The sequence below is a fragment of the Pollicipes pollicipes genome, unplaced genomic scaffold (assembly GCF_011947565.3).
Source record: "Pollicipes pollicipes isolate AB1234 unplaced genomic scaffold, Ppol_2.1 Scaffold_7231;HRSCAF=8579_pilon_pilon_pilon, whole genome shotgun sequence".
Taxonomy (NCBI): Eukaryota; Metazoa; Arthropoda; class Thecostraca; order Pollicipedomorpha; family Pollicipedidae; genus Pollicipes; species Pollicipes pollicipes.
In genome coordinates, this window is record NW_023597034.1 from 12,246,521 (window position 1) to 12,270,093 (window position 23,573).

The 23,573-nt window shown below is 50.2% G+C and overlaps 2 protein-coding genes across 11 annotated transcripts; one reads left to right on the forward strand and one right to left on the reverse strand.

The window, feature by feature from the left end:
• Window positions 1-8,241: 8,241 nt before the first annotated feature.
• LOC119109545 (beta-1,3-N-acetylglucosaminyltransferase radical fringe) lies at window positions 8,242-16,576 on the reverse strand. Of its 3 annotated transcripts, none has more exons than XM_037233203.1 (9): window positions 16,350-16,576; window positions 13,698-13,988; window positions 13,320-13,371; window positions 12,959-13,064; window positions 12,092-12,307; window positions 11,745-11,815; window positions 11,287-11,381; window positions 10,105-10,187; window positions 8,242-9,516 (listed from the first exon to the last, which is right to left on the reverse strand). In XM_037233203.1, the coding sequence occupies exons 2-9, from the start codon at window positions 13,962-13,964 to the stop codon at window positions 9,468-9,470; spliced, it is 939 nt and encodes a 312-aa protein (XP_037089098.1). In that variant the 5' UTR covers window positions 13,965-13,988; window positions 16,350-16,576; the 3' UTR covers window positions 8,242-9,467. The 3 variants fall into 3 exon arrangements, with proteins under 3 accessions (XP_037089098.1, XP_037089099.1, XP_037089100.1); XM_037233204.1 differs by having other exon boundaries at window positions 16,286-16,576; XM_037233205.1 differs by having other exon boundaries at window positions 16,481-16,518.
• Window positions 16,577-16,970: 394 nt separating this feature from the next.
• On the forward strand, window positions 16,971-22,147 carry LOC119109546 (ceramide-1-phosphate transfer protein). Of its 8 annotated transcripts, none has more exons than XM_037233210.1 (5): window positions 16,971-17,046; window positions 18,190-18,332; window positions 18,833-19,044; window positions 21,019-21,194; window positions 21,998-22,147. In XM_037233210.1, the coding sequence occupies exons 2-5, from the start codon at window positions 18,199-18,201 to the stop codon at window positions 22,121-22,123; spliced, it is 648 nt and encodes a 215-aa protein (XP_037089105.1). In that variant the 5' UTR covers window positions 16,971-17,046; window positions 18,190-18,198; the 3' UTR covers window positions 22,124-22,147. The 8 variants fall into 8 exon arrangements, with proteins under 8 accessions (XP_037089105.1, XP_037089102.1, XP_037089103.1 ...); XM_037233207.1 differs by lacking the exon at window positions 16,971-17,046 and adding an exon at window positions 17,127-17,190; XM_037233208.1 differs by lacking the exon at window positions 16,971-17,046 and adding an exon at window positions 17,195-17,298.
• Window positions 22,148-23,573: the final 1,426 nt, after the last annotated feature.

Sequence of the window (23,573 nt, forward strand, 5' to 3'; positions counted from 1 at the left end):
CGCATCCTTTCAGACACTGTTAAAACACCCAACACAAAATTACAAAGGTAAAACAATTACAAATAAACTTACTTACCTACGGTGGTGACCCTGGGTTGTCTTGCTTATAAATATGCAGGGGCAAATACTGCCCTTGCAAGCCGTTCTCGTTGATGATGTCTTTTAAATGTTCCCTCATACAAAATATCCTGCAAGCCTTCTATCCAAGCCACACGCACCCCGACCACCAAGCCCGTACACCTCGAGACATTTGATTTTTGAGCGACCACTGGGAGAGCTATTCAAGGATTTGGAAATAAAGAGATGTGGCAGCCAACTCCTGATGACGTCAGAAGGAAACGGGAGACGCGAGCAGTTCCCGGTCTCTGCCATCGCTCGCATCTCACAACGCGTGAGGCGTTCATTTCCTAACAACCAATCAGATTATGGGTGAAGAAATGGGGTGGCAGAGGGCCATGGGACCCCACTTTTCAAGGTCTGTGTGTGTGGGGGGGGGGGGGCAGCAGCGTTTACTGCCCCCCCGCATTTTCGGTTTGAGGTCGTGTTTGGCTTACTTTTGCACTACATTAAACATATATGCCGCTTTACCTAATTCACCAACCATCTTCCTCAAGATGCGTCATCTGTTTCGGTTACTCATTGGCCACCACCTACGGCATGTTTGTTACAGCCGTAGGGCTGACGCCGCGCGGCCTATGGAGATTGCAACGCCGGGTATCGAGGCTGTTGTTGCTATGACTTGCGAGTGCGTATGTTCAAACCATGTTACAAAGTTTTTGTCAGTAATCAGTTCGGACCGTATATTGAGCGCTTTAAGACGAACATGAATTAGCCATGCTAATACAAATTTGGGACCCCATTGCATCTACAATCTACGTTCAGTGAGTCCTCAGTACCTCTGGAGAACACAAAAAACATGACACCAGAGTGTATGTGTTAATTACCTGCGGCGATCAGGGATGTTGTTTCGTCATTGAGGGTTTCTGTGCTGATCCAGGACCAACTGCGCGGGTCAGAAAGCCTCCCGTGTCAGGGAGGGGAAAAACTTGATATGATATATCCTTCTAATGACCTCCGGATCAACCAAGGGGTCCCGCCCCGTGTCGCCAGAATGACGGCCAGAAGGCACTTTGCGATGGGACGGAATGGCCCTTCAGCCATTGCCCTGAAACGTTAATGTGCCCCGGGTGTTCTACTCAAGAGGCCCTTGCCTGGAAGGAAATAAGTGTCTCAATACTGTTGAGTAGGGTGGCAGTCTCATTATTGCTCAAAAAAGTGGGTTGAAATGAGTTAAAAAGGCGAACAAGGCCGTCCCATGTTTGCCTGGAAACGTTCATTTTCTCGGAATGGATTAGTGAAACAACTTACATCGGCATGTTTGAACATATAGGCACCGGAACGTTTCAAAAAGTGTGGGGGCAAGCTCGGGGCGTACTTCAGGAACTTTTCTGGAAAACAAGCCTGACGACCAAGGGCGGGGGGGGGGGGGGTAGAGAAGGAGATTATCTCTCTTTGCTCCGATGTAATAACTGTTATTCTAGATATGCATCTAGAGCTGTTTCTCATCGATGCACACACTTCCCTATGCGACTCACTTATGTCATGCGGGAGATAAGACCATCCAGCTTCCCAAGATCATTCGTCCATTGCAACGTTGTCTTTCCCGGGGAGCCGACATTCCGCGCGCGGGTAGACATTTTGGGTCATTGAGGAGGCATCTGTCTCCACGGGGCAGATGCCAAAATATGGCCTGAGCATAGGCTGGTGAGAATTTTGAAAGTGAATCGATCGCTCACAGTACAACAGATTTTGCATGCCCCTTCATTTCGCTGACTGCTTTTCAAGAGATAAGACTTGTCGCGGCATTTTAGGCGGAAACCAATTCGGAGGCTTGAAACTGCCAAAACCCATGAGACAAAGGCCATGGAACTGGAGATTCTCTTTTGAAAACTAAGCCACAGAATGAAGGCCATTCTGTCATACATTTCTTGTCTGAGCTATGTTCCCATCCGCCGTCGGTTGCCACTGTCCTGGCCCGGCTGTCTCTGAATGACTGACCGCGAACTGATGGTATGACTGCTTTGTTGCACATTTCTGGAGCAGCATTGCTACTAATCAGAATGTAAAACATGTGTTGGACACCACCAACAGAACCCTTTTCCGGACGATTTTCCCTCACACCACACCACCGCATAAAAATGCGGCCAGGAAGCTGCCTACTTTAAGTATGAATTGACCCAACGGACATTTAATCGCCCGTCATTCAACGTAGATGACTTGATCTGCTTTTGCGTGTACGCAGGGGGTAGCCAAAGCATTGCTAAGATGAACACAGGGTTGACAAAAGCCTTCTTTATGGTGACCTCCCCCAATTTTTTTACGTTGTGACCAGAACGGAAACCAGAAGCTACCGCGAAATAAATTTAGTTTACACTTCTAACACGCGCCCGGATGGCTGGCTAGATACCCTTTGCTCGAGTGGGGTGTCAATTTGACCTTCCTAAGATTTCGGAAACTAAGAGAGCTGGAGACACTAAATCCATTGGGTGTGTTGACCTGCACGTAAACTCACTTGGGTGAGGTTTGAGGTTCCAAGGTCATGACTTTCGGGCCAAATAAGGTCAAACAGAGTCGAAGTCCAGTTTGGTCTCTAGCGTGCGTCAGAACCTAGATAACTGTTCCTAAGCAAAAAGTTCGCATGTTCATTTAAGGTCAGTGACCTTGGTTGACCTTTTGAAGATTATGGTGACCAGAATAATACAAAACTGCTCTGAGTTTTGCATTGGAATAAGCGACAAAGATTACGCTAGGCAGTATGTTTTTAAAAACAAAATGTTGACCTAGGTCATTTTGGGTCGATGACTTATTCTGACCTATAAGAAGTCCATGGAAGATGTATAATGCGGTTCCTGCTATCCATAAATCGGAAATGAGCACCAGAAATTATCCCATACAGCAAACTCTGGAGCAATAAAACAGGTTGCTTTTGACCTTGGTTTGACCCTTATGCCTGACCTTCGCTCAACGCAGTTTTCTCATTCATTTATTGTGTTGCCTAAGAAAGCATCTCAGAGATGTATGGTTTCGTCTAACACTCCATTGTTGCATTGGACTGAACGATTCCCTAGAAGTTTGCTTCGCTGAAACCATGGCCTGATTTTGACCTGCCATAGGTCAGCGACTTTAGAAAGTGAATCTAAATTTTTGATGCCAAATGATCCGCTATTTAATTGTCTATAGCTATGCAAAGCATGGCGCGTCTGTGCCGCGCCTTCCAGAAACCATTCTGGAAAAACCTACAGGAGGCGAGTCAGTTTGACCCCTCACCCGTACGCGTGTTAAGGTCAATAAACGGCAGAAATCAGGCGCTTAACGATCGCATGGAATAAACCACCGGTGCCCTTAATTTCCCATAGCTTAGCGGATTCTTTCTAAACCGATAAAACTCGGAAGGTTTTTTATAATGCTTTATTTGCGTTCTGCAAACATTGAGGATATCGCGAAAGTAAATTGTAGATCGATATGCTTGATCGAAATCTGAGGGTGAAAATTTTCATTGTAGATGGAATAGTCAACAATGTGTACTAACATCGCCAAGCCATGTTTTTTGTGGACATTTTTAACATTCAATAAGAATCGATTGGTGGTCCAATTTATCTAACATGTTTTTAAACATGCGCGCTCGCAATTCTTAGCAACAAAAATCTCGATACCGTGCGTTGCAGTCTCCATAGCCTGCGGGGCGCTACCTCAGTGGTTAACTTTATGTCATGGTCCATCGGTGGACGAAAACGATAACGGGTCTGAGAAATTACCTTTAAACACTTCAATTGGTTACTAAGAAAAGTTAGGTGACATAATTTTCAGCATGCGTACTCGCAAGTCTTGGAAACAAAAACCTCGACGCCAGGCGTTGCAGTCTCCGTAGGCCGCACGGCGTCGGTTCAACAGTTAATATTGAGCCGTGGTCAACGGGTGGACGAAAATGATGACGCTTCTTAAAGAAGTATCTTTGAACGCTTCAGGACATCAAATCTTACGTATACAAGGCAGTCTGGGAGCTTATTTCACGTGAACGATTTTTAGACTGATGATCAGAACAGATTGGCCCTTAAAGCACCGCGAAGTAGTGCTAGAATCTGGCGGTGGAACTGGTAAAGGTAGATTTCTATTTTTCGTGTTTCTGTAACTACAAATCTGTCCAGAAAGCAGATTAACACGGCGCCTGCCGTCTGGCGGCACTTCCAGTGGCCGACGCCGTTCGGTTTTACGGAATCTGCAACTCAGACCATCGCTGTCCCTGCTTTCAAGGTCGCGGGCATGCATGCTCAAACCTCTTGAGGCACTTTTTCATTAATCCATTCTGAAAAAAATGAACGTTCTTAGGCAAACATGGGATGGCCTTGCTGGTTCAAAACAAAAAATGACCTACCCTATTCAACAATAATGAGACATGCACTCCACTCAACAATAATGAGGCCCTCTATTCTTTCCGGGCAAGGTGTGCCTTGAAAAGAACACCAAGGACACCTTACCGGTTCCGGTCAAGAGCTGAAGGACCACTCCGTCCATCGCGAAGCGTCTTCTGGCTGCCATTCTAACGACACGGGGTGAGATCTCCTGGTCGATCCGGAGGCCATAGGAGGGATATATCATATCGCATTGCTCCCCTCCCTGACACGGGAGACCTTCTCACCCGCGCAGTTGGCCCTGGATCAGCACAGGAATCCTTATTACCCAACAACATCCCTGATCGCCAAACGTGGTCCAATAATTGTCACACAGGCTCCAGTTCCGTACTTCTCTGTTTCCTTTAGAGGCATTGAGAAATCCCTGAACGTACATTGTAAATGAAATGGGGTCCTGAGCTTGCATTGACATGGCCGATCCATGTTCGTCTTAAAGTGTTCAAGATTAAGTCAGAACTGATCACTGATAAAACTATATGATATGGTTTTGAACATACCCGCTCACAAGCTATAGCAAGCAACAACAGGCTGAACGCCCGGCGTTGCAGTCTCCGCAGGCCGCGTGGCGTCGGTCTGCGGCTGGGGCACGTAACGACGGTCGATAAGCAAATGAAAAAGATGATGCATCTTGAAATAGATGGCTAGTGAACTAGGTAAATCGGCATATATATTTCAATGTGGTGCAAAAGTAGGCTAAACAAAACCTTAATCCGAAAAGCGGGTGGGGGGGGGGGGGGCAGCTAACACTGCTGGCCCCTCCACCTGGAAAAGTGGGAGGCCATGCCCCCCTTGCCCCCCCCCTGCTCCTACCCCCATGTTTGAACATGCCCGCTCGCAACCTCGAGAGCAAGTGCAGCGATCGCCTGGGCTGTAGTTTCCGTAAAACCGAACGGCGTCGGCCACTGCGGACGGCGGGTGCCGTGGTAATCTGTCTTCTGGACAGACTAATAGTTACAGAAGCACGAAAAAATAGCGATTCTACATGTACTCTTCCGATTCTACCACCAGATGCCAACGTCACTTTGTAGTGCTTTAAGGGCCAGTCCGTTCTTATCATCAGTCTAAAAATCGCGCACGCGAAATATGCACCCAGATTATCTTCCAAATGTAAGATTTGATGTCTTGAAGCGTTCAAAGGTATTTCTTTCAGAAGCGTCATCATTTTTGAACACCCGTTGGTCACGGCTTAGTATTGGCTGTTGGGCCAACGCTGCGCGGCCTGGGGAGGCTGCAGCGCCTGGCGGAGAGGTTTTTGTTGCGAAGGCTTGCGAGTGTGCATGCTCAATTATGTCACATAACTTGTATCACCAATCGATTTAAGTGTCTAAGGTAATTATTTCAGAAGCTTCATCATTTTCGTCCACCGATGGGCCACAGCTAAAAATTAGCCACCAAGCTAACGCCCCGCAGACTATGGAGACTGCAACGCCTGGTGTGGGAATTTTGTTGCGAAGATTTGCGAGTGCGCATGTTAAAGAACCACGCTACATAAATCATATCACTAATTAATTATGACTGGATGTTGAACGTTTCCACCCAAGCATGGCGTGGTCATTTTGATACACATTGTTGACCACTCGATCTGCAAATTTTTATCTTCAAGTTTCGATCAAATACACCGATCTATAATCTACCTTCGCGATGCACTTAGTGTCACTTAGTGTCTGTAGAACCCAGATACAAATTCTGACAGAGCTGAATTCTATCGTTCTGGAAAGAGTTCACTAAACCATCGTAAAAGAAAAGCGCTGGTGTTCTACTTCATGCAGTTGTTCAACGCCTGATTCTTAGTTTATTGAATTCAAAATACAAACGGAATGGATATCACAGTAGCTTGTTTTCTGCCCTGGTTGCAAAGTAAAAAATAGCAATACAACGAAGAAAAAGGCGTCCCCTGTTAACAAGTAAGCTATATCCAGGGATTTATTTAGAGGAGGAGGCCACCGGCAGGGGGGGGGGGGGGGTTCAACCCGTGTTCCTCCTTGGCAAGGCTCTGGCTACGCCACTGCCTATACTCAAAAGCAAATCAAGTCGTCTACGTTGAATGATGGACAATGGCATGCCCGTTGGGCCAATTCATATCAAAGGCAGGCAGGTTCCCGGAGTATTTTTCGCGGTGGTGTGGTGTAAGTGAGGATAATTCGGAAAAAAGATACTGTTGCAGGTGTCTAGCATATAGTTTACAGACCAATTAGTAGTAACGCTGATCCATAAATAGGCAACAAAGCAGTCATATGATCAGTTCATAGTCAGTCATGCGGCAGACAGCCGGTGCAGGGCAGTGATGATGATTGGGGTTTTAGGGCGCGTCGACTTCTAGGGTCATTTTGCGCCCACAGGGCAGTGGCCGCCAACGGCGGACGGTGGCAGAGCCCAAGTAATGCACGTATGACAGGAGAGCCTTCATTCTGTGGCTTGGTTTTTAAAGGAGAATTTCCAGTTGTGTGGCTTTTGCCACATTGTTTTTGTCAGTTTCAAGCTTCCGAATTTGTTTCCGTCTCTAGTGCTGCGACAAGTCTTATCGATTGAAAATCAGCCAGCGGAATGAAAGCGCAAGGAAGATTTGTCGTACTGTGAGCCATCGATTCGCTTTCAAAATTGTCACCAAGCTATGTCCAGACCATATTTTGGCATCTACCCGGTGGAGGCAGATACCCCTTCAATGACCCAAATTTTGCATTTTGCATTATACCCGCGCGTGGAATTTCGCCTTCGCAGGAAAGAGTGCTGAAATGGACGAAGAATTCTGGGAAGCTAGACAGCCTCATTTGCCGAATGGCATAGATGAGTCTGTACAGGCAAAATTGTGCACCAGCGAGAAACAGCTCTTGGTGCATATCTAGCGAAACAGCCATGGCATTTGAATGAAGAGTGACAACAACCTTCGTCTGTACCCCCCCTCCCCTCCCCCAAGCTTGGGCTGGCTTTCCAGAAAAAACTCCTAAAGCACGCCCTGAGCTTGACATATGGGGTTGATTCTAAGCCTGCTCTACTAGCTGATGCTGATGCCACCAAAGCTGGCAAGACTGAAACGGCTCCAATTCCGCAAAGGCATAACATGGCTCAACCTCCATGTCGATGAAGTTGTCTTCGGTAAAACACAGTTGGAGATAAGCCGTTGCATTAACTGTCGAATACTTAAATAGGGTATTCATTTCTACAGTAATGTATGCATGTTTGGCAGTCCCACTTGGTGTGCGTATAGGGTGTTAGACAATGAGCACATCTTGTGGCATGAATTTATATTTGGACACCCCACCGATCGCCGTATTAATCAAGACGAGGGCCTCCTGCTGCACAGACCAGTCACCCAAGATGTTAGCAAACCAGGGCCTTCTCGGTCATGACGGGGTCCCCCGCCGCACATTGGGTCCACGCCACACGGGGCCAGGGTAACCGGAGTACTCCAGGATCTTTCTTTGAAATTCAGCCGGAGCGAGCGTGAGTTAGATCGAATTCATCAGTAACACGGAATGTATTCATCGTGGTTTCCTGGGAAGTCTGTTTCACTCGTTCTTATTCTACTATTGTGGGGCCAGTTCTTTTTGGTTTAATACCTATACGATAAATTGCACTATGCAAGCAGGCCGCCGAGCGACCACTGCTACCGGGTGCAAAATGACCACGGATGCCGACGCGCCCGGAAGCCCAAATAACAACGATCGCTGTTGTGATTTAAGTAGCATGGTCACGGCACGCTTGCAGGCGTATTGATGGTAAAGCTTCAATGGACACGCTACAACGAAGTCCAGAAACTAAAAAAACAACAACATAGCATGTCAATAATTACATGTATTAATTACCCTATCATAAAGTGACGTAGGGCGCAACATACGAACTTCGACGATGAGGAAGCAGCTTTGTCAGCTCTACAACGAAAAAGCGTAATCACGAATCAGGCATTTCAACAATAAGGGGGACCAAAACCATTCTTGTAAGTGATAACACATGTTTCGTCATGCACGGCGAAAAAAGTTGTGTAAAATCTGGCATTCCATGAAGATGCTTAAGTTATGTGCTCAAACGCAGCTGCCACCACAAATTGTATGCACCTTTTCAACTCCCTATTGCATAAGGCCATTGAAGAACTTGTCCAAAACATCAAGTGCTTACACCTCGACCACTGACGGTACCGTAGGAAACAACAGAATCATACTTAATCTTTCCATTCCATCACTAAAATCAAAGCTCACAAACAAGTAATAAAACGATTCCAAAGTCACAGCCTGGATGGCAGATTGCCTGTACCAGCGCAGAAATGGTGCAAAAAGACAGGCATCATCCCAGACAATGGACAGAATCGGCTGCAAGAGGCAGATCCCGATCCCACGGCTGGACGAGCAACCGTTTTCTAGGCTCGCACCGTGGACGGGAATACGCCGAATGACTTCCGATCATCGGCCTCGGGTGCTGAAACAGGTCAAGCTGGCGCCATATGCCGACCATGATCTATAAATAATGTATGGCGTTACTCCCTGGCTTAACCACTAACCACATCAACACATGCATAGGTCTCTGGCCAGATGCACACAGGAATATGAGCCCTTGCTACTCAACACTTGCCACAACAGAGAACGCAAGCCACACCAGGAAAACGATGTTGACTGATATCATCAGCTCCACCACGCACGCTCCTTGCATATTTCACCTCCTCGCGAATCTCACGTTCGGCAATCAGTGGCCAGAGAGTGCCGGCTGCAGTCCCCACTCAGCGGAGGGCGCCGGCTGCAGTCCCCACTCAGCGGAGGGCGCCGGCTGCAGTCCCCACTCAGCGGAGGGCGCCGGCTGCAGTCCCCACTCAGCGGAGAGTGCCGGCTGCAGTCCCCACTCAGCGGAGGGTGCCGGCTGCAGTCCCCACTCAGCAGCGGACCACCGCTCAGGTGCTCGGAGGCGCCACCGCTCAGGGTGACATCTCGCGCCCACCTGCCCCGCTTGCGTTGCGCGCCGGGGCGGACGCCTTGGATGGCGGGTGCGGTGTCGACCAAACGCCGGCTCTGGTCACGTGCACCGCTCGGAGCCGTGCAGCATACAGTGCAGAGAGCGGAAACTGAAACGGAGGGGCACAGCATGCCAAGAGGTACGACACAACGCAGTAAAGCATTACACACGCGAAAACGCACCCGCGCCGCCACACACCAGCCCATACACACGCACGCAACACGCATGCTCGCACGCAATACGCATGCTTGCACGCACACATACCCATACCCACACAAGCGATCAAAACACACACACACACACACACACACACACACACACACACACACACACGCACGCACGCACGCACGCACGCACGCACGCACGCACGCACGCACGCACGCACGCACGCACGCACGCACGCACACACACACACACACACACACACACACACACACACACACACACACACACACACACACACACACACACACACACACACACACACACACACACACACACACACACACGCGCGCGCGCGCACGTCCACATGCACGTCCACATGCACGCACACGTGCAGACGCAAGCGCATACACATACGCGCCGCGAGTGCAGGCGTCCACAAAACTGGTGATCCTTTTTGACACCGGCGGAACGAACCACTACACATGGTAAGGCCGGCGTCTGCTGCGGCCAGCGCCACGGGATGTGCACTCACCGGGTGGGATCCAGCTGCGTGTCCAGACCCGCCACAGACACCGTATTGGGTGGACGGCGCTCCAGAGAGTAGCTCAGACTAATCTGGAAGTAGGCGCCCGTCGGCCATCAGTGAACCGCCCCACCGGGCAACGCAGTAGGTCAATGACGCTACCCGGTCACCGACCGGCACAGCTGGACAGCGTGGGGGGGGGGGGGGCATCATCACGCTGATCACCGCGTGAGTGACGGTCCGTCTTGAGACGCGGAGGCTGGGGCGCCACCGTTTTCCTCGCTCTCTTGCTTACGCCGAACATTTCGGGGACACGTATGTTCAACCACGCGGTTCAGGGGTTCAGCAAGGCTTCTATTAAATTCCGGTATGACTTAACACTAGGGAGTTGATTGTGTTATTAACAGGTTGATGCAGGATCAACAATGCGCGATGAAGATGTTTATTGTAAAGGGCAGCTGACGACGAATAGCCACCAAACTGACAGGCCGAGCCGTCCAGGTGGCACTGAGGTTTACACGCCGGTTCCGTCTCGCGGTGACTGGTAGGCGCGTTGGGCTCATCACCATGTAGGTTCTAGCCGAGCCATCGCATTTCCCCTGACAAGAGCAAATACGATGACCTTGACCAAGGACGATCTCGTAACCCTTCCTTGCATCGTGCCTCAAAACATATCCGGTAAGATTTGGCCAACAGGCTGGGGAAATTATCCCGGTCCACAACTCGTCTTTGGAAACGGGGGTCAGTGTCTATGAGACAAGCGATCCATGTGACTTCGTTTGTTATTAACGCTAGCGACGCTACGCTAGTTGGTATGGAAGTCCTGCGGCCAACCAAAAGTCGCCCGTAAGTGTTCCTACCAGCGTTCCGCAAACAGCATTAAAAAAAGCATGCGCGGATAAGTTGCCTCTACCGGAAATCTTACCCCAGTGCCCTTACCCTTACCCTTACCCGTGCCACCAGACGCATGATGTCTGGCGGTCGGCAACGACGAGACGAAAATACATTATGACCAGGGCGATACCCAGGACCCGGGGTCCATAGCCATAACCACAATTAGGATGCGTGGTTGTGATGAATGCTGGCAAAGATCATGACTGTAGCCACACTTCCATACTCAGCTTAATATGCTCACATGATGACTAAGGCCCATAGCGATGGCACAATTTGGAGTTACGTTGGTGGTGTCACCTGGTGTTGGAGGGAGTCCGTTGGTATGGAAGACAACTGCTCCAGGTGGGAGTGGAACTCGTTGATGTGTGTCAGCCGTACCCGATGAGATGTCCCTGGGAAGCAGCAAGACACGCCATCAGACAATGTCTGCAGCGGTGCATTGCACAGGTGTTCCTTGCGACTTCCACCCGAAACTGCACGCGAAAAAACAAATTCACTGGCAGTGGTATAGGACACGGCTATTCTAGTCGACGGTGCTAGTGGCCCAATGACACTGCAACGCACGTGAATTTTGGAGTACACTCATGTCGAAGTGCAGCAGTGGGAGAAGCGGGACACTTACTATTGCTATCTACACTGGCCACTTACGCCTAACGCACGTGTTAAGTGAGAGTTAAAATAATCCAGGACAAAAGGTAGTTCATGACTACCAGTACGACGGAGGTGCCACCAGCTATTCGCTTTCCTGCACTTACACAGGATAAACCCCAGCGCTACATCGTCGGGCATTCCCAGCCGCAGACAGCTGCTCTCCAGCTGACCACCGCTGAAAGCGCGCGAGACCGTCTCAGGACCACGTGGCACCGAGCGAAACAAACAAAAGTCATTTCCGTACTTAGAGGGTCAATTGTGCAGCCATGCAGGACCTCCATCTTCGTCTGACTGGTCAATGCTGTCCCAAAGCCCAACACACCATGATCTGGGCATGTACATCTCATGTCTTATATTCTAGGTGACCATGTCTGCCCTTTTTCCGCTGTGAATTGTGCTCAGTGCAGGACGTTTTAGCCGGCCCAGCTGTCATTTTCTACAGATTACTCACACTAGCCCTTTGGCCGCCAGCAGAAGCGCGGCCCTACTGATACAAAAACCAGCGCCTCCCGTGGCAAACCGCAGGGGCGCTGTTTGACCGGCCGGCCGGTAGGTGGCAGAATGCTGTCTTCCCAGGTACCAGGCCTGGCGGGCGTTGTACGAGACCAGCATGGCGTCCAGCGCCGCTGTATTCACATAGTTGTCGTCGTCAAAATGGCAGAGCCACCTGTGGAGAGGGATCGCGACGGCGCAGATGAGCATGCCGCGCAGAGTAGATCACGCGTTTTCAGCGAGCATTTTCAGCAGCGAGTGAGTACATCACGCATTTTCACTCTCCTCGTTTCGGCAGCATCTGAGCTGGCATTTTCCGAACCACGTCAAATGAACGTCTACTTCATGCATGTTCACAAACCCGCCAACAGGGGCGTAGTTTAACAATATGAGTTGGGGAGGCTGAGCAGAAAACAATGACGAAAACTACATCTAAAATGTCAGCAAACGCGTTTTTTGCGACTTTGGTCCACGTCCTGCTCGAAGTTAGTCAGGGGCTGAGGCTTAAGTTGAAGGAAAGGGGAGAGGGGCTGGCGCTCAAGTTACGGGTGGGCGGGCTGGAGCCCCTAACTGAATAAGAAACTACACCCCTGCTGACCCCCGCTGACTCTAGATCTATCCCCCGGATCGGATAATTCAAATGGCGAGCAGTGGCTATGGTCGTTTACGGTCGTTCAATGGCTCTAGCAGTTACCTAACAGGCACAAATGCGGGGCCTTCTCTCGGTCATGACGGGGGTTCCCGCCGTACCTCTCTCATAAAGTCGTCAAGAGTTCCGGACCGGGTCCTGGACGGGGCCGTCACGACTCGAAGGGCTGCCACTCACCCGTGCTTAGTGGTGAGGAAGACGCTGATCTCGTGCGCCAGCCGGCAGCACAGCACGCTGTGTGTGTGTGCCTGGCCGCACCGGCTCACCTCGGCACCGACCCCGTCTGAGGGCGGGACCACGGACACGGTCAGGAATCGTCCCAGCTGTCACGGCAACCACGGACGGGAAAGGCCATGAGTTTCAGGCCAGCGCCAATGTACCTCAAGCGCACGCTGACTCGTGGATTATCTTACGGGTGATATTTAACTGTTCTCGGAAAGGGAACAATTAAAGTAATAGGTCGTAAAACATATTGCCCTGTTCTCCCAAGGCTGTGCTTTTAATAGCAGAGATTGTTGGTAGTGTTGGCGCAACGTACCCAATTTCTTGGCGATGGCCGTTACGGAATCAACGTCGGAGAAGAGCACAACCTGTGACCAGATTACGCAGATTACAAACCACTGCCACAACCATCCTGGCGTAAAACGGCGCGAAAGCATACGTGCAAAAGAAAAGTGAGTGAGAATGAGAACGAGATCAAGACTGAGGGCCAAGGAGTGGGAGGAGGGAGTCAGAAGAAGAGGGTCAAGAGATACATGGATCGGGACCGATGCTAAGATCACATTACTCACACCTTGGAACACCAGGATCGCGTCAAAACTCAACCTTGACCTGCTACACCATAAGGACTAGCACTGTGCCTTGGGCCAGGACTGAATTGCCTGTCGGGCGACGCGGGCGGACTGCGGAGCCCAACCTGCTGTGTCGGTCGAACATCCTGCAGCCAGGAGCGCGCCAGCACGGGCAACCGGGAGTCGTGGAGCTGTCCGGCGGTCCTGACGGCCAGCAGGGCGGAACCGCCGGCCGCCAGCGGCGCGGCCGATGACTGTGTGGTAGGCGCAGACACGCCGTCGGCACCGGCCGGCGCCCGCGCCCCCAGCCAAAGCAGGGCCAGGCCCACCACCAGCAGCAGCCCAGCACCGACTGTCAGCCACCGACGCAGTGCACGTCCACAGCGTCGCATTGACTCCGTGAGCTAGGCTCACACCTGCCAGCAGGCACCAACAGCAGATCTAGGAGTATTTATATACTTACCAGCAGGACCATGCTCAACATGAGTGGCCCTGCCTGGCTTGGTCACCACGCCTCTAACAGCTAATATCATTGCAGTCAGAAGTCACAGATTTGTGTACCTTTCAGCAACAAGGAGCACAATTATCCAAAACTTATGCAACTTATGTTGTTAGGCACTTGCATGTAAGCCACTTGATCAGGCATGTGTTTCTTGCAAAATTGTAATACTGTGGCAGTTTGACCTCATTTATTGCCATGGAAAACATAAAACTGTAATATTGCAAAAACACAAAAAGTGGAAAATTGGTGAACCAGAGCTGAGCTAAGTGTATTTGACACAGTCATTAATGAATTGGCTTTTGAAAAAAATATTCAAAACAAGTAATGTAATGATTATGAAACTTGTAGAACTACAAAAACCATATGCACTTGCTTTGCATATATTAGAAACAAACATGTTGGCTGTCATATCATGTAAGCTATACAGCACATCATATTCTAATCTGCTTTCTCCAGAAGTGATTCCAGAACTCAGCCCCATTACATATCAGAGCTGGAATTCACTTCAAATGCAGCACTGCCAACTGGAGTCAGTCAGCATCACACAACCACGAAATGTCAGGGGAGTGGTTTCCAGGGGCAAGTCCAGATGAAGGGCCCATGGGGCCACAGCCTGTCCTTGGGCCAAAGGAGCACCAACATGTGGTGAAGGGATACCAAAACCTTCATTTTGGACCCACATAATGTTTGTTCTCAAGATGCACAAAATTTCAGAGGCACCACAAATGCTCCAAAATCTTCATTTTTGACAGGTGCTGAATCAAGGATTGACACAGTTCACCTTAAACCTTCTTTCAGGACCACCAAATTCCAGGGAAACAGCAATCATGTCCCTCCCACCCTGACAAAATCCTTGATTCACTCTCTGAGACAGGAGCACAAAATCTCCATTTTGAGGCACCATGACCTTTATTTTTGAGGAACACTGAATCAGAATGGGTCACTTCAAGCCCCCAACACCATGATCCTGGGGGACCAAAATTTGTGTGCCTTTTACTCTGACAAAATGATTCAGCAAGATAAACCTTCACTTTGGGGCATTATAACCCCCCGCTGGGTCCTTTGGGACTAAGGACCAAGGGCCTGATTGCAGGCAGGGTCCAAGGATCTAGGCTCTAAAGGGCAGGTGGGCAGCCAAATGAAGGAAACACAGCTGGTGGGTCAGACCATGAAATGTGAGAGCACCTCTTGTATTGATCAGATGCTCCTTGGGACAGTGAGGACCCCTTTTTCAGTCAGCAGACTGAGACCACTAATACCGAAGTCAGTTCTGTGCAGGTCTGTGCCCTAGGGTAAACCCAAAACAGAGACAAGGCTGGGCTTGCAAATGTTAACCAAAAGGCCTCCTACATTGGCTGGGGTGCTGAAACAGCAAAGGATCTGCAGTGTTTAAAAAGTAACAGGCAACCTAATAAATGATCCTCTGCTGGTAATGAGATCCAGGTTGGCCAGGGGTGCATTTGTTGAATGGAAGCAGGGTTGGGACCATGGATGAAAAGTAGCCTCTTGTGCTGGTCTGGGCTGTCCTTGACAATGAAAGGTGATACAAAATAAGAACACAAGAATCAGGCTAAAAAAGCAAGAAAACAAAGCAATTTAAAACCATGAAGTTTTTTGAGAGGGGGCACCCAGCTCCGTGGGGTGCCACAATAAAGCATGCCCCCCCCCTCCCCTTGACAAAATCTTGAATTCACCCCTGGTGATCCACCCCCAAATTGTGTTAAGGACTAAACTGTGTAATCTTATGAAGCTTACCACAATTTTTCTGACAAATTGCTTGCAGCAATTAGCCAGCCTTTCTCTTAAATGGAGGGACTTTTAAACTGAATGTGAATCAACACTGCTGAAATAGTGAAAAGCAGCTCTTTGACCCCCACAAAGGTATTTGAAACTTGGGTTACTTGGAAATTAGGTCACCTCCTGCCTGGGTAACAATTGCTGTATTGAAATGGGTGCAGGCACCCCCACATGTATTTGCAGGTCAACATGTTTCACCTAATTTGATTGCAATTGAAGTAAGTACCTGTGGGCAAAATTTCACAGGATGATCACTTCCAGTGTGTTATGCTATCTGTACACTTCTGCTTCAGCATACCAAGCATGTTTTCCAAAACTATTGCACAATACATAACAGAACAATACAAGGTCATCATTGTAGCCGGTGCTGCATAAAAAAAACATTTTTTTCAAGTCATGAAATACCACACAAACCATAAGACTGGGTAAACTCTGGTGTCTTCAGCATTATGAAACACGTCACTATTGCCCGGAATACCTGTTGCAAATTTGGACACCAATCCAACCACCCTCCATCTAATCCTGTCAAAAAGCCCTGGTGGTGCCAGCACAGGACCATCCATGGGCACTGTGGGCCGCCGAACGACTCATGGGGCCCTGAATCCCGACCGATGTAAATTGCTGGCCTCGGTTTTCTTCCGCTCATGAAATCGACCCGGAGCCCACACCGCCACAGATCCGACTGTGCGGTCCTGGTGGCCCCCGACCGCCAAAGAGACCTTCGTTGAATTTGGCTGGAGGGGGCCCCCGATCAGCGGGAGGGGTCATCTGGCTAGCATTCAATGGCCCGGCCCTACGAACCGGGTTCCCCGAATGCGACCTACGGCCGGCTGTTCAGGCCATCCAGGTCTTTTGGGTTTTTCGGTCTCTTGGACCTTTCGGGTCTTTCGGGTTTGTCCAGCCCTCTGGGTCTTTCGACAGCCTCAGACCCTCACTAGCTTTGGAAACTAAGATGCACGTGCTCTCTGTGCCCCGTCCACGCCCGCGAGACCAGTTTGGATCGGCCGTACCGCTGCGGTTTATTCTCCTCCAAATGTCTCTGATAGGCTAAGCTCCAACTTTATTCCTGAGACATACCAAACGCCAACATCACACAAATTTCCACTTTCCACGCCGCCAGCATTCTTTAACTGCCCTTTCGGAGGAAGGGCGGCAAGACACCTTCGTTTCTGGAGGTTGGTGGCGGCTTCGAATATTGCGAACCTCGTTAGATGGCCTTGATATTGAGTAGCACCGTAATCAGCGCGGACGGGACGAAATACGGCAATGGAGAGCAAATATATGCTGTGTATAGCGTGCGAGGAATTTCTTCGTTGTTGGTGAGAACGTGAACCGTCGCTCGCTTCTCCCGGTCGACAGACGTCAGAAGTGAAGTCGACTAGTAAAATTGTAATTGAAAGGCATTCTGCGTACGATGGTGGTAACAGGTGCATGTGTAGATAGCCACATTTTGTTCATTTTTGCGAGGATATAGAGTTTCAAGCCAGCACTCTGGATGTACACAAGACCCTGCAATGACGTGACATAACGAACGGACGTTCTGGAAGTGTTGAAACGTGACACTGGATGTGATACTGGACACTAACATTGTTGAAATCCCTTGGTGATTCAGACTGTATATTTGTTTACATGATAGGGTTGGTTTCCTGTCTGCTTGGTGCAGATATCTGGCTTCAGCCCCCAAAATTCTTCCAAAATGAGCATGTGTAGAGTTCATCTTCAAGGCATAATTGTCCCTTCAATATATCAACAAATTTTGCAGTCAAATCTTGTCATTGAAATTGCTGTTATGTCAGGTCTTCTAGATATGGACCTCACTGGGCTTTTCTGCACTCAGCAAGCTTTAAATTTTGCTGATTGGGAAGGTAATATTTCATTCCATGGCACTGGTATAAGGGAAGCAAACATGGCCACACAGATTTGAGGGAAATACCTTAGACTTTTCCTGGCATATAGCTTAGTCAATTCCTATTGTTGTTGTTAAAAATAGCAAGTAGCTTGGGTGAGTGGCTGTAAAGATGTTAAAATGAGACATAATGATTAGCTGGTTAGACTGCTTAGCCACTCAGGTTTGAGATTTGTGCATGTTCATGTAAGACTCACTTGACTTGTGGTTACAAGGCTTGATTAGGTATACACAGGCTCAGTCAGTCTGTGAGACAAGGCAATGCTCCTATTCTGCATTCTTGTTGCTATGGCCTCATATGAGGTAAGCTGTGGATGATATGAGGCTGTGGATGATAATGCTCTACAGATCTGCTGATGATATGGGCTTACATGAAACATTTTGTTGATTTATTTTCTCTTTTGCATTTCAGGCTCCAAACATGAGCTTCACCAGTGTGTCAGAAGATGTTGAATTTGATGTTGATGCTGTTATAGCAAATTTCAAAAGGTGTTTGGCAAAGAATGGTTGCCTTTATTTGGATCCATATATATCTGGATATCATGAGCTACACAAGTAAGCACTGATAGGAATGCACACATATTTTGTGGCAAGACATTGTTTTTATCTGCTGTATCTCCCATTAATGATCTGGAGAAATTAAATGTAATTTCCACAGATAGACAATGTGAGCACAGACTGACCTTTGCCCCCAAGCTAACTCTACTGTCCAAAGCCGAAGAGGCTTAAGTGCAACTTCAACTAATGACACTCAGGCTTTTTTGTCTTTGGATGACAGAAATGTCTTCAATGCCTTGGCAGGCTCCTGGGCCTGTTGGGCCCAGTATGTTCTTTGCCAGATTTGACCTAATGACTGGTATTGGCAGGCTCTTCATCCATCTTGTTGATGTGTTGTAAAACAGGGGGCACAATACTGGTGGTCAACTCTACTGTGTACAATACAGGTTGGCATCATATTGGCACCTAGTGGTATCCTGGTAAATGGTGGCAGATTCCTGTGCCAGCTGCATGAATGTGTTACCTGTCAGTGGTGACCCATGGACTGTTGTTTGCAGGCTATTGAGCCGGCTAGGGCCGGTTTTCAGCCCTCTGTGCTCAGACGTCATGCAGAAACTGGTCCAGCTGGACTGCCTACGCAAGGGCGGCGCTGGGTCCAGCTATGCCACTGCTGAGACAATGATGGAGTATGAGACTAGCTGTGACTTGCTGACGCTGGACCGAGATGGCAACGGTTGTCGCACGCTGCTCCGGCTGCACCGTAACCTTGGTGAGAGACTGCTCATCTATCTATGACCGCAGCCCCAGCGGCCTGCAGCTCCAAAGCATGATCAATTAAACTGCTCTATGCACATAATTGACAAAAGCTAAGTTTCCTACTACTGATGGAAAAGGTTATATAGCAATATTTCCTATCAGCATGTATTTTTGTGTATGGTTCTCAACATTTACTTTTTCATATTGTGTTGTCCATTATTCCACAGCTCACTCATCATTTGAATCTGTCAGACCATCCAGTCATGTGCTGCAAGGGATTCAGAGCAGGGTGTCATCAAAATTAATGCGTTTTTCTTTAGGTTACATGGTAAATGATAGTGTGGTGGATGGATGCTGGGAAAAGGTCGTGAGCAAAATATCTATAAGAAAGTGTCCCACCTTTAAGGCATTTTTAAAGAAATATGCTCTGGTGAAACTTCAGGATGGATTACATCTAATGGCAGCACTAGGTCATGCCACTGTAGCACCATCAATATATGATAAGGATATTTGTTAGAATGAATTTGGAGTCCAAATGTCACTGACAACTTTTTGTTACAGCACTATGCTTCTTTTTCTTGCAATCCTCAGAACGTAGTCCTACTTTGCAACAACTGCAGATGTCGTGACTGCCGTCGTCATGACGACGGCAGAAGCTGCCGAGGGCCATCGTCCTCTGTTACGGACTAGAGGTACCATTTTTGAGCTGTTTAACCCACACATTGCGGGTCTACGGAAAATTGCTACCTCTGCTGGTATGAATGGTGCCAGTGCAAACATATGCTGATTATTGGCACAGCGAGCGCCGAAGGCCATTTACGGAGAATTGCATTTGTTAAAGTTTGAACCAGTCATTATAGGCCGTATGATACTCTGTTTCTCCAAAACCAAAATGCTCCTCGAAGAGAGCCGCAGTGCTTAATGCCATATACAAGAAGACAAGGCCATAACAAAGTTTCGTTGACCTCACACTCTAATTGCCTCTTTTTATATTGTGCCCCTGGATATAGTCATGAATAGAGGCCGTATTGTGCCGGATTGTAAGCAAAAGTGCAATAGCAAATAGTGCGGCTGAATATCATGCGGAACGAGGGCGTCTAAAGTCATGTTCTGTTAGATAGCGAAATGTGGTATCGCATGATATGATGAGGCTTTGAAGGAATGAAGGCAATGCTGGTTCCAGCACTGAGCGGATATCCGATGGTCGCATGTCTTCAGAAGAGGCAGCACCACCACTGGAGGCTGTTGCACGTTCAGGTGTGGGGATCGAGAAACCCCAGCATGCATGCGATACTTCCCCTCTCCTCCCCCTCACGTTCTGCGAGTGCACCCAGTAACCAGAATCTGAAGTCTGGTAGGTATCTTCCACCTTGGTTTTGTGGAACTGCGCACGATGCGGTATTGTTATGGACAGCCGTTGGGCCGGATTCGAGAGCATTATCCGGCAAAAATTGTGATCTAGCCGCACAGTGAAATCCACTACCGTGTGGCTGATAGTTTTGTGTCGTGAAAGTATACACTTTGAAACATTTTGGCACCCCCGCATTGTTGACATGTTTCCGCCAGTGAGGAATGTCTCTCAGGGTGTGGGTGTTGGCCACACAGTTGAATGCTCGGCTCCAGCTGCATTCTCTGCCGGCGCCGACTCTCGACCGGGCAGTTGTCCAGTGCTGGTGGAGTAGGTTGAGTGGGGCGCCCTCGTTTGGGGGATTGGCGCCAGCTGCAGGTTGTACTTTTTGCGTACAGTACTCAGATGTTCGCAAGTGTACCTCTTAAAGCAGTCATCTTTGTGAACTGCTCAACCCAGCACTTTTAGGACAACACTGTAATCATCGTAAAAGGACAAGCGAGGGAACGTATGGAGCCATACCGGTATGCGCCGTGGCAACCGTGCGACGTAGCTCCGACATCGTTCCGACGGCCGGACGGCTGTGCCACTGAGAGACTAGTCACTGAGAGTGAGCCATGGAGTCTGGTCGCGCCGCAGCGTTCGTGACTGAGCTTCTGCGTGAGCTGTGCCGACTGTCGGACGAGGAGCGTCTGGCGCCGGCCTGTCAGGCGGCATACCGGCGCACCTTGGCTGTCCATCATCCCTGGCTCGGCCGGAACGCTGCCCTGCTCGCCATGTATGCGCTCGGCACGCGCGGAGACACCCTGCTCAAGGTAAGCCCCCCCCCCCCCCCTCCTCCCCCGACGTCGAGAGGACGGGTCGGTGGCGCTAAGAGGGCCGCCCCGGCTCCTGCCGCGTGTGCTGTGTGACACGTGCAATACGCTGTGGAACGCTGCCCGAGTGACAGTGGCCGGCGCTGTGCTCTCAGCGTCACGGGGATTGCTCTCTTGCGTTCTCGGAGCGCCCCGGCTAATCGCTCTCTGCTTCCAGCGCAGCCGGCGAGGGCTGTGGTGTGCGGGCTCTGGTCTTGTCCGGCGTTATCGGGGCGCTCGCTTCCAACCGCCTTGTTTTATTGCGCGTCCTTTAATGTTCCTTGCCACGATCTTCGTCTACGCCGCAGGCTATGGTCGCAATTCTAAGTTGTTTTAGTAGTCCCTGTGGAGTTTTTGGCGTTGTCAGTGCGACGGACCTTTTGCAATAATCCCGCTTGTGAAACGATGGTGTTGGATAAATGACGTGGAGTTCAGTGATATTTAATCGTTATGGTGTGCAATAAGGTCCCCAAGGTACATTTGACAAAACTGCAGTGGCGCTGACTAATGATTTTGGTAGGCTAACCGATGGCAATCCGATAAGTATGCATTCGTGCCGTCTCCCAGCCACATCAGCGCCTGGGGCGTTGGTCTGTGACGTTGTGTTGGGGGGGGGGGGGGGGAGGAGGGAGAGGGGAGGGACTGGCGCCTGAGGCCGCCGTGGCGTGCGCTGCCGAAACAGTTTAGCTCCGGCCCACGACTGCCTGCCGCGCGCGACCCTGTCGCCCGACTCGGCTGTGTGAGACTGTGCCATTCTGCCGCAGCTGCGCACGCCGTCGGCCGGCCTGGGGGACGACCTGGGCCTGGCGCAGTGTGTTGACGTCCTGCATACAGTGCACAGCCAGACGGAGGAGCTGTTCGAGGAGCACCAGCTGACCCAGCTGCCCTAGCGCGGCTGGCCCCGGCCCACGACTGTCCACAGGATGGTGCGGCGCTGTGGTGTGGGGAATAGGGGGAGGGGGGGGGGGGGTCGCCCGGAGCAGCCGGTGAGCCTAAAAACGGCGGCGAGCTCCTCGCAGTGTTAGTCCTCCTTGCGGCTGGTTGTCCGTGCCAGCGAGGCTTGCCGTGGTGTCGCTCTCTGGGGCTGGAACACTGTGTGATTCGTGTTGCTTTGTGCATGCGGCTGGTGCGCCTACTTGCACTGTGTCAGTCTGTAATATCAGCGGGAGCTTAGTCGTTGTCGGCTGTTCAGGTGCACTTTTGGCTTTATGCTGTTGACGATGCAAGCGCCGTCCGCCTCTGTGGAGCGAGAGGAAGTGAGGTGCGCGCGGCTGGCGAGGATGGCCGGCCTGTAATATGTCGGGTCTTTGCCCCCAAAAGAGCAGGGACGCCAATTCCCGCCAGCATTTTCCCGACATATCTCTGTCCAGATGCCTACAATATGTCTTCTAGCCAGAGGTTCTGGGTTTCGCCTTGCTGGCTGGATGCCGATCCTGTTGGGTTGGGCCAGATAGACTCAGGTCTGCACGCTTTGAGAATGTCTAGCCGGTATTTTCGTAGTACGTGACACTAGGCGAGGTGTTCTGAAACTGCCTTTGGTGCTCCACAGCACCCGACCAAGGTTGGGAAATGTCTTGTGCTGACCAATTACTTGTTCTGTCAACCTGTGGGGGAGGATGCTGGGCAAGTATTAGACGAACCCGCATTTATGTCAGTCGACATGCGCATGGTGTCCAATATTCACTCGACTGCCTCATGGTGGTAGTGTTACACATTCGAGTGCACTCATCATGTCGTGTGCACATGCATTCAAAATTCCTTTGTGCTGCGAGGCTTCCAGCTGACCATCCTCGCATGGGAAGATCTTGGTTTGGCGTGTAGAAAGCTGTCTCTGGCTGCATGCGACCCATGCTGGATCAAATCTATCGATTCCCTGTGCCTTGTGCTTCTGAGCGTGCCACACACTATGGAATCGGGTGCTGCGTGTAACACAATAACCCGCGCACGGCGACTGTCCGATGCGTCGCGTCGGGCCTAGCTTGATATTCGGCTGTAATGTGGTGGTTGTGCATGGGGGTGTTACCTGTCGGCGGGTCGGTCTGGCCTCGCTCTGTTTCCGTGTCACGGGGAGTGCTGGGGACGCCGTCCCCGCCTGCCCGTCCCGCCGCGGACAGCTCGCTGTGATCTGTGCCTGCGGACCGTGGCATGTGGACCGCCAGGTATCTCTGAGGGCCTGTGCAGAGGCTAGGCGTTGGTTTGTGGGGATTGCGGGGCGCATATATATATAATACACGTGCGTACCGACCATCACTGGCGTGACGCTGGAGTCTGTCACCAGGCAGCGGTAAGGCGACGCTAAAGTCGCCGGGCGGGATCGCCGAGCATCTCCTCGTGGGTATG